Source organism: Dendropsophus ebraccatus, chromosome 4, assembly GCF_027789765.1.
Source record: "Dendropsophus ebraccatus isolate aDenEbr1 chromosome 4, aDenEbr1.pat, whole genome shotgun sequence".
In the NCBI taxonomy this organism is placed as follows: domain Eukaryota; kingdom Metazoa; phylum Chordata; class Amphibia; order Anura; family Hylidae; genus Dendropsophus; species Dendropsophus ebraccatus.
The window spans coordinates 169,787,850-169,799,217 of record NC_091457.1 but is presented as its reverse complement, the minus strand read 5'-3'; the positions used below and the strand labels follow the sequence as shown (position 1 = coordinate 169,799,217).

At 49.0% G+C, this 11,368-nt stretch overlaps 1 protein-coding gene across 4 annotated transcripts in view; it reads right to left on the bottom strand.

The window, feature by feature from the left end:
- Nucleotides 1–10,147: 10,147 nt before the first annotated feature.
- Nucleotides 10,148–11,368, bottom strand: part of DPYD (dihydropyrimidine dehydrogenase) — an 850,395-nt gene continuing 849,174 nt past the window's right edge. For all 4 annotated transcript variants that reach the window (XM_069967717.1, XM_069967718.1, XM_069967720.1 and 1 more), the window contains one exon: nucleotides 10,148–10,587. In XM_069967717.1, the coding sequence (XP_069823818.1) occupies nucleotides 10,417–10,587 (171 nt within the window). In that variant the 3' untranslated portion in view covers nucleotides 10,148–10,416. The remainder of the gene's footprint in view (nucleotides 10,588–11,368) is intronic.

The window sequence follows — 11,368 nt, the reverse complement described above, 5'->3', positions numbered from 1 at the left end:
GGGGGGAAGGTACATGGGGGTCAGACAGTATGGCACACGGGGGGCAGGTACATGAGTGTCAAGCAGTATGGCACACGGGGGGCAGGTACATGGGGGTCAGACAGTATGACACACGGGGGGCAGGTACCTAGGGGTCAGACAGTATGGCACATGGGGGGCAGGTACATGAGGATAAGGCAGTATGGCACACGGGGGCAGGTACATGGGGGTCAGACAGTATGGCACATGGGGGCAGGTACATGAGGGTCAGGCAGTATGGCACATGGGGGGCAGGTACATGGGGGTCAGACAGTATGGCACACGGGGGGCAGGTACCTAGGGGTCAGACAGTATGGCACATGGGGGGCAGGTAGATGAGGGTCAGGCAGTATGGCACACAGGGGGCAGGTACATGGGGGTCAGACAGTATGGCACACGGGGGGCAGGTACATGGGGGTTAGGCAGTATTCCACACGGGGGCAGGTACATGGGGGTCAGGCAGTATGGTACATGGGGGTCAGGCAGTAGGCAGATAGCCACAGCTCCCCTCCTCCCTCTTCCAGCACTCTTGTATTGATGATAGTCACAGCTCATCCTCCTTCTCCTCCCTTTACACTAATTTCTGCACAGGCCACACATAGAAGCTATAGGCGGTGGTCACAGAGCATGCCTAGAAAATGCTCCCAAAGAAGTCAATGAGCTCAAGTCTACAGATCCTGAGGTCCATTTGGCTGCTGTAGGGCTGATCTCTAAATGCTCAGGCAAGATGGCTGCCATCTAATCATCCACAGAAAAAGAAAGGAATCTGATTCCAATTAGTGAAGATAATTGTAGGCGTTACGTTCCCTTCGAGGGACAGGTTTGGTTTAAGTTCCACTTTATTCAATCATTATAACAGAGCAGAATAATGCAGAGCGGAGCTGGGAGGTTATCGCTTCTAATACAGCTGCAGGGGATATTAAAATCACTAGTAAATCTTTGATGATCGGCTTGTATTCCGCAGGACGCCATCACATCACAGACGCACTGAGCGGCCGGATCATCTTTAATGTGACATGACAGTTAATGATGGTAACAAAGCATTGATGGGCCTATGGGAAGAGCCGGGACAGTCACATCGGAGGTGGATCCTCTCATACAGTCATATAAGAAACCCTAATATAAGGCATCAATGAGCCAACGAGAAGAGCCGGGACAGGACAGTCACATCGGAGGTGGATCCTTCATCGTACAGTCATATAGTAAACCCTAATATAAGGCATCAATGAGCCGACGAGAAGAGCCGGGACGGGACAGTTAGACTGGAGGTGGATCCTCTATCATACAGTCATATAAGAAACCCTAATATAAGGCATCAATGAGCCAACGAGAAGAGCCGGGACAGGACAGTCACATTGGAGGTGGATCCTCTTGTACAGTCATATAGTAAACCCTAATATAAGGCACCAGTGAACCAACGAGAAGAGCCGGGATGGGACAGTCACACCGGAGGTGGATCCTCTCATACAGTCATATAAGAAACCCTAATATTAGGCATCAATAAGCCGACGAGAAGAGCCGGGACAGTCACATCGGAGGTGGATCCTTCATCGTACAGTCGCATAAGGAACCTTAATATAAGGCATCAATGAGCCAACGAGAGGAGCGGGGCTGGGACAGTTACACTGGAGGTGGATCCTCTATCATACAGTCATATAAGGAACCTTAATATAAGGCATCAATGAGCCAACAAGAAGAGCCAAGACGGGACAGTCACATCTGAGGTGGATCCTCCATTATAAAGTCATATAGTGAACCCTAATATAAGGCATCAATGAGCCTATAAGAGGCGGGACGGGACAGTCACATTGGAGGTGGATCCTCTCGTACAGTCATATAAGGAACCTTAATATAAGGCATCAATGAGCCAACGAGAGGAGCGGGGACGGGACAGTCACATTTGAGGTGGATCCTCCATTATAAAGTCATATAGTGAACCCTAATATAAGGCATCAATGAGCCTATAAGAGGCGGGACGGGACAGTCACATTTGAGGTGGATCCTCCATTATAAAGTCATATAGTGCACCCTAATATATGGCATCAATGGACCTACGAGAAAAGCCAAGACGGGACAGTCACATCAGAGGTGAATTCTCTTGTACAGTGATATAGTGAACCCTAATACAAAGCATCAATGAGCTGACAACAACAGCCGGGACAGGGCAGTCACACCAGACGTGAACACTGAGTAGAGAGGCGAGAATGCGTCCCTATTACAGTCATATAGTGAACCTTATTACGTGGGATCCTACCAAATGTGTCTCCGGTTAGAAGGTGATAATTGGGGAAGTCACATCAGTGACCAGGAAAATGAATGATGGCTGACGCCGGACATGAAGAATAAATCATTCCGTAAACGCGACCTCTCGGTCTTCCTGACGCACATCCACGTTATTTGTCCACCTGCTCCTTTAGCCTCTGCGGTATAAATATAAGTGATGGCCCGGAGCAGGATTAGATTCTTATCCTCCAGGTTCTGTCATCCAACATTCACAAATCATCCTGAGATCTGCTCCTCCGGGTGATGGATACGACAATCCTCTGATTGATTGCACAAGAGATATTATTCAAGCCTGAAAGTAAAACACTTCTATTTTGTAGCCACCTCAACTTCTCGTATCCAGAAAGTGATGTCAGCTCCTTCACTTCTGCACCTTCAGTGGAGAATAAGGAGTTAGATACAAGGCATGGAGATAATACAGAGACCAAGGTCCCACCTGTGAAGGAGATCCAGAGATGATCACCCAAAGAACATTGAGCTTCCCACAGTTCCTTCATATTCATGGTTGTATCCACAGTCATGTAGGACGTGTCACAGTCACTGATCACCATGTCCACCAGGGTGACATCCTACTTTCTGGTTTTCAATTCTCTTTAGCTCTGCCGTTCTGCCGACCACCTGCAGCTGCAGGAACACTAAGGCTCATAGCCTGCAGAGCGGACAGGTCATTGTCCTTTCAGGGTTCTGTCTTTTCGATCATTTTCATGGTTGGTTTCCATCCAGATCCTGATAGCCATGATGGCCGAGCTCCATGACCTGTATGAGGTTGTCTTCAGTCTTTTGCCAGGGAGCATCAGCCATTGCCTCCAGATACTACACTGCCACCTGAAGAAGGGAGATTCCTCGGTTCCGAGTTATTCTGTTATGTTACGGCCTTCCTCATGGAGATCATTTTGCGGAGGCTCCAGGATCATATCCTTTACTTTTCCTCTTCCTGGCCTTTGATTACTAAATGCTGAGCTGTGATAGGCTGCCGTGGCCATGTGACCTGACATCTCTGCAGCAGTCATATCACTGGTAATGAGCATTAGAATCATGAACACTAATAGAAAAAAGAATGATGGTGATCGGTTCATGTTCACCAAACATTCACGAACAATTAATGAACATACAGTAGAAGCGCACATTTCAGTCTACGCACGTGTACAGATTATCAGGTGCAAAGTGCAAATTCCACAGTGGCGTACCTTTGCAATAACCCTACAACCATGGCAGCTAATGGTGGAGAAGGTCTCCGCTCTCAGCTCCCAGGGTCGTCGGGTGATTAGACAACTTTCCATGTGCAAATGGTTCTGGCTCTGGTTCCTCTTTTTTTCTTCTTGTGCAATAGTTTGATATTTTGGGGGTATTTGTAGCACTTTGCACTTTTTTATATATAAGGGTATATTGATTCAATTGTCTGAACGTATTTTTTACACTTACAGTTCTTTATTTCTAAGGTTCACTGTCCGCATACTGAGTGCCAGTCCTGTCTTTTTGCACAATGTAATTAGGTGTATTCTTAAAGGGGTAGTGCAGTGCTCGAACATTCATTCACTAAATAACACACATTACAAAGTTATACAACTTTGTAATGTGTGGTATTTAAGTGAATTGCCCCCTTCCCCATGTACCCCTCACCCCCGGAAGTGTATATACTCACCGCATTACTGTCGACTCCGGCCGCCATCTTGGGACAATGATGTAATCTCAGGAGGCTCCAGCCGTCCCTCATGCCAGCCCCCTCCAGCGCATCATCAGCTGCTCAGCCGCGATTGACTGAACATAACTATGGCTAAGCATAACTATGCTCAGCCAACACACACAGGTATACCCCATCCCTGGCAGAGCGTCCTACCTAATAACCGTGTACCGATAACACACACAGTTATACCCCATCCCCGGCAGAGCGTCCTACCTAATAACCGTGTACCGATAACACACACAGTTATACCCCATCCCCGGCAGAGCGTCCTACCTAATAACCGTGTACCGATAACACACACAGGTATACGCCATCCCCGGCAGAGCGTCCTACCTAATAACTGTGTACCGACGATAACACACACAGGTATACCCCATCCCCGGCAGAGCGTCCTACCTAATAACCGTGTACCGATAACACACACAGGTATACGCCATCCCCGGCAGAGCGTCCTACCTAATAACCGTGTACCGACGATAACACACACAGGTATACCCCATCCCCGGCAGAGCGTCCTACCTAATAACCGTGTACCGATAACACACACAGGTATACCCCATCCCCGGCAGAGCGTCCTACCTAATAACCGTGTACCGATAACACACACAGGTATACCCCATCCCCGGCAGAGCGTCCTACCTAATAACCGTGTACCGATAACACACACAGGTATACGCCATCCCCGGCAGAGCGTCCTACCTAATAACTGTGTACCGACGATAACACACACAGGTATACCCCATCCCCGGCAGAGCGTCCTACCTAATAACTGTGTACCGATAACACACACAGGTATACCCCATCCCCGGCAGAGCGTCCTACCTAATAACCGTGTACCGATAACACACACAGGTATACCCCATCCCTGGCAGAGCGTCCTACCTAATAACCGTGTACCGATAACACACACAGGTATACCCCATCCCCGGCAGAGCGTCCTACCTAATAACCGTGTACCGATAACACACACAGGTATACCCCATCCCCGGCAGAGTGTGTCGCTCCGCTTCCACATATCAGGTAACATGCTAATGATTCTTCCCCATTATGTTTATTGCTCATATTAGATGTTAGAAATGAAGAAATAAATCAACACTTTCCACCCGACTCAATTATTCTACCTGGTAAAATGCTCCTAATCCTATTAGCGATGTTGTGGTGAAGCTCTTTGTGAGCACATTATAAGGGTGTTAGTCACACACACGCTGCGTATTACAATCCCACTGTTTATGTGCTGCCATTATTTCGGCGCCGGGGTCCTCCATGTGACTTCTCGCTGTAATTGCTGTTTTGCTATTTAGATTTTCAATTCTCGGAGAATAATTTTTAGCCGTTTCTCATTTTCATCATCTTTATTGTTGCTTCACTCTTCACCTTTGATCCCACAAGGGTAACGCTCCGTCTCCTCTTATTCAGAGACTCTAGAGCTCTGAGGATAAGTCGGTAAAGACGACCGTATCTACTGCACGAAAACAAACCTGAGACGCTGAGAGCTCGGAGAGGAGATGTCCGATTCCGTACAACTATTTGTGATCAGGACGACGTTATCAGAATATTCAGGTCTAAAATTCACCAACTCGGGATAAAAGAGTCAGATTAAAGTGTATCTGCCATGATGGGCGCTCCCGGATTACCAGCAAGATCTTCTGCTAGTTCAAGTCTCCAAATATACAGGAGCAATCAGACAATAATGGGGTGACCCCCATTGGATCTAATGGTGGTCGAGTGCATTATATTCTGGTCTGCTCGCTGTCTCCTGCTCAGAGTGCCTGGCCATTATCTCCTGCTCCCAGCCGCCATCTCCTGCTCAGAGTGCCCGACCGTCATCTCCCAGCACACTCTTGTGTTCCCAGCGCCCAGCCGCCCTCTCCTGCTCCCAGCACCTGGCTGCCAACTCATGCTCCCAATGCTCGTCTGCCATCTCCTGCTCCCAGCTGTCATCTCCTGCTCCCAGCGCCTGGCTGCCATCTCCCAGCCGCCATTCTCCTGCTCCCAGCGCCCGGCCTCCATCTCCCAGCCCAGCCGCCATCTCCTGTTCCCAGCTGCCCTCTCCTGCTCCCAGCGCCTGGCCTCCATCTCCCAGCCCAGCCGCCATCTCCTACTCCCAGCGCCCAGCCGCCATCTCCTGCTCCCAGCGCCCGGCCGCCATCTCCTGCTCCCAGCGCCCGGCCGCCATCTCCTGCTCCCAGCGCCCGGCCGCCATCTCCTGCTCCCACCACCCGGCCTCCTTCTTCTGCTCCTAGCCGCCATCTCTTGATCCTTACTGATCACATCTTTTGTGCCACGCTAAAATATATCGCTATTGGCCGCACATCTCCCTGGGTATATCGCTAATATGTGACTGATAGCAATATTTTTCAATGGCCACACAAATAATACAGTGATCGTTTGTGCGGCTAGGCCACACAAGTAATTGTACCTTCTGACACCACTGCACCTGAGCGCCCATCTTGCTTGGCCGTGTAAAATGGCGGTAATATCTTCCTCTCTCTCACAAGAAGATTTGGAGAAAAGCATTTCCCTCCCTTTTTAATCTTTAATCCACAAGTGATTCTCCTCTGCAGGTGTAATGATGCATCATGTATCACTTTACATCCTATTTATTTGTACATGGTACCAGATTTATGATGACACATCAATTTTATTTTCATTTGATTAGCTGCTATTTGGCATTAACCCTCTAAGCCCTGGGGAAGGGCAATCCTTCAGCCATGGTTCCCTAGAGGTTTCCTCCACTGAGAAAATGTTTTTGCTCTATGATAAAGAGAAAACAATAAGGAAAGTGCATTGAAAGGCGTCTTTAGCCTAAAGTATTGTTGTGCGTATGAAGCTTCTGTGTGAGTCAAGCTGTGAACGTCCACTGACAACTGCAATGATGGCTGTCGCCCTGCACTTTTTGTGTATTTGCCTCCTTCCATAAGACTGCAGCTTATCCTCCAGTGCAAGAAAGAAATGTTAATAAAGCTCTGCTACATGCGTATAGCGGCACCATGAAAGATCAGCGCGGCCACTAAGGATGAGCACGACCTTGGCAGCTTATCTCTGGGCAGAGCTTTTAATACAGAAGAAGTGACACCTGTTCCATCAGCCGCTCCGGCACTTACCTGCAAATGAACGGACGCCGAACAAAACTAACCCGATCTTACTACCCAACACAAAGGAAATGGTTAATTCTGTTCCCTTGGAAACTAAGAGCTATAATGAAAAGCTAAAGGTCTCTACATAATGCCCGATACAAGGTCTCGCTCATTCCAAAGCTGATTTTCTCGGCTACAATAGGGCTGATATGTGTTTTCAATATCATCTTAAGCTTTCATGGCAAATCCTTGAAGCTAATCCAATAAATAGAGGACTAGAAGGCATATATGTTTGCACATTGTGAGAGCGGTTTAGTGTACCTGTGCAGTGTCCATAAAGGAGATCTCAAGAGCAAACACAAGTCTCTCTCTCTCTCTCTCTCTCTCTCTCTCTCTCTCTCTCTCTCTATATATATATATGTATATATATATATATTGCAACACTGCAAGAAAGTGGGCGCCTTTCATAGAGGAGCCGCCATGACAGTCAGAGGAACAGACTGGTTTCCTGTCAGTTTCGAGACGTTGTGTATCCCGTCGTTCCTCTCATCTTAGGACGCGCCTTCCTGTGTGTACATGAGGAGCAGCGCTCACTTTATACCCTGTATGTGATGTTTTTGACCTCTGCGGGTTCCATTACTAATGGGTGTAGACGGTTGTTTTGTCTGTGATATTATTATTACTTCTTTTACTGCAGCTCCCGGCTCTCTACCTACCCCCCCCCCCCCCAACTCCCAATTCCTTCCCAATTCTTATTCCCACCCTCCTTATAGATTTGCACGGGCAGCATGTAAAAAAAATAACTGAGTGTTCTTATTAAGTCAACAAAAGTTTAGCAGAGGGGTTTGGAGTCCAACCTAATGATCTGAGTGCTGGAGGTCACACATGCTCAGTCACTATCTCTGTCCACCTAATGATCTGAGTGCTGGAGGTCACACATGCTCAGTCACCATCTGCATCCACCTAATGGTCTGAGTGCTGGAGGTCACACATGCTCAGTCACCTTCTGCATCCACCTAATGATCTGAGTGCTGGAGGTCACACATGCTCAGTCATCATCTCCGTCCACCTAATGATCTGAGTGCTGGAGGTCACACATGCTCAGTCATCATCTCCGTCCACCTAATGATCTGAGTGCTGGAGGTCACACATGCTCAGTCACCATCTCTGTCCACCTAATGATCTGAGTGCTGGAGGTCACACATGCTCAGTCATCATCTCCGTCCACCTAATGATCTGAGTGCTGGAGGTCACACATGCTCAGTCACCATCTGCATCCACCTAATGGTCTGAGTGCTGGAGGTCACACATGCTCAGTCACTATCTCTGTCCACCTAATGATCTGAGTGCTGGAGGTCACACATGCTCAGTCATCATCTCTGTCCACCTAATGGTCTGAGTGCTGGAGGTCACACATGCTCAGTCATCATCTCTGTCCACCTAATGATCTGAATGCTGGAGGTCACACATGCTCAGTCATCATCTCTGTCCACCTAATGATCTGAGTGCTGGAGGTCACACATGCTCAGTCATCATCTACGTCCATCTAATGATCTGAGTGCTGGAGGTCACACATGCTCAGTCATCATCTCTGTCCACCTAATGATCTGAATGCTGGAGGTCACACATGCTCAGTCATCATCTCCGTCCATCTAATGATCTGAATGCTGGAGGTCACACATGCTCAGTCATCATCTCCATCCACCTAATGATCTGAGTGCTGGAGGTCACACATGCTCAGTCACCATCTGCATCCACCTAATGGTCTCAGTGCTGGAGGTCACACATGCTCAGTCACCATCTGCATCCACCTAATGGTCTCAGTGCTGGAGGTCACACATGCTCAGTCATCATCTCCATCCACCTAATGATCTGAGTGCTGGAGGTCACACATGCTCAGTCACTATCTCTGTCCTCCTAATGGTCTGAGTACTGGAGGTCACAAATGCTCAGTCACCATCTGCATCCACCTAATGGTCTGAGTGCTGGAGGTCACACATGCTCAGTCACCATCTGCATCCACCTAATGGTCTGAGTTCTGAAGGTCACACATGCTCAGTCACTATCTCTGTCCACCTAATGATCTGAGTACTGGAGGTCACACATGCTCAGTCACCATCTGCATCCACCTAATGGTCTGAGTGCTGGAGGTCACACATGCTCAGTCACCATCTGCATCCACCTAATGGTCTGAGTGCTGGAGGTCACCTCTGTGGTAACTTGGCAGTATAGCTGAGAAAGGTTTTTCTATGGAGGAGACTATAATGGCCGCTCCCAGAGGAGGAAGCTTTCGGTGAATTCCACTTTTATGACTCCATATTTGCTGTATGAGATGACACTATGGCATCGGAGGTTTTGCAGGAAAGCTGCTCTTGTCAGTGGAAGTGGAGACTCGCAGCCAGGAGAAGACAGGAGGAGGAGAACAGCCTGGAGAAGATGCATGATGGGACTTGTAGTCTGCTCCCCATATGGCCCCGCCCACTCTGGATCTAGAGGAAGCCCATTGAGCGCACCAGGGTAACCGGAAAGGTCATGTACATGAGTGTTACTGCTCTGCCGCCTTCTGTCAAGCTTTGGGTCTAAACTCTGGAATATCCCTCTAAGAGAATGAGGCCGACCGGTAATACCTGACAAAGCCATTAGGGGCGCTGTTTCCTGGTGCTTCTTTTATGAGATTGACACAATGTGAACCAGCAGCTGCGCCGAGCGTTCTGTACATCACGCCGAGGCTCCGCCATCCGAACAAACTGGAAGTTGTGCTAAATGTTTCAGTGTTTTTCTATACAAATGGAAACTAATGGGGAGGAACAGTAATCAGAAGGTTTGGCGCATTAGTAACCCGCTCCATTGAGAATGGTTAATAAGGCTGCGCGGAGCGGCGCCCATTATAAGCCCTAATGTACCAGGGATTAAGAAATACATTATGTTTTATCAGTGGACGCTCTGCGCAAAGCACTTAATCCGGTGTGAAATCCTCCGCTCTGTACACAAACAGCCATTCTTCCCCAAGTCTTTGTTTTTTTCTTCCCCGTAACTAATTACGTCTGACGATTTTCAGCTACAAAGGAAACCTGAAGAGCGGACGTTGCGGGTGCCGCATCACCGATTTATTCACCACTCCCATCATACACATTAACCATTTTACTATCTCCGATTACAATCCGCCATTGGCGCCTATGATACGGGGAGGAAATTATCTCAGGAGCCCCGAATTTATTTCCTAGGGTGAAATTAAAGGTGCGGACGTGAGTTCTATCCGTCTGATGATTGGATTTCCAGTGATGCGGGATAATGAGGCGCTAATCCAGCCGCGGTAGAAGGGATGGACACCGCATCGTTGGCCGATCTAATGACCTAACACGCGGGCTGCACGCTTAGAGGAAGGCCCCTCTTCGGCACATAAGGGGTGGTCCTGGTAACCATCTTGATGCAGTCAATAATAGGGCAGACGCTGAAGCACAGAGTGCACCCAGTGCAGCTGTCGGTGACCGTCGGCAGGTGAGTCCTGGGATCAAACTCGATAGCCTGGAAGAAGAAATAAATGGTTTTAATGTCAACGTAACAAAGGTCGGCCCCGTCCCGATGTGCGGCCACGTTGTCACGAGGAGCCGGCGCGATGTAGAGGCGAATGCCGGAGTCATGGAAACAATTCAGCTCCACAAGAAATGACAAAACTCTATAAACTACAAGTAACCAGAAGAACAACTGGAATAATTGAGTCTACAGCCACCGAGGGAATCAGAAAGGTAAATCCTATATAACACCTGTCTGTGTCTTCTGCTCTAAAATCGCTTCATTTTATCAGTGGGCAGTGTCACCTAGGTGGGGCTTCACAACAGGTGGGCCCCCTCTCCTATATGGCCAGTGTCACCTAGGTGGGGCTTCACAACAGGTGGGCCCCCTCTCCTATATGGCCAGTGTCACCTAGGTGGGGCTTCACAACAGGTGGGCCCCCTCTCCTATATGGCCAGTGTCACCTAGGTGGGGCTTCACAGCAGGTGGGCCCCCTCTCCGATATGGCCAGTGTCACCTAGGCAGGGCTTCACAGCAGCTGAGCCCCCTCTCCTATATGGCCAGTGTCACCTAGGCAGGGCTTCACAGCAGCTGGGCCCCCTCTCCTATATGGACAGTGTCACCTAGGCGGAGCTTCACAGCAGCTGGGCCCCCTTACATATATGGACAGTGTCACCTAGGTGGGGCTTCACAGCAGCTGGGCCCCCTTACATATATGGACAGTGTCACCTAGGTGGGGCTTCACAGCAGCTGGGCCCCCTCTCCTATATGGCCAGTGTCACCTAGGCGGAGC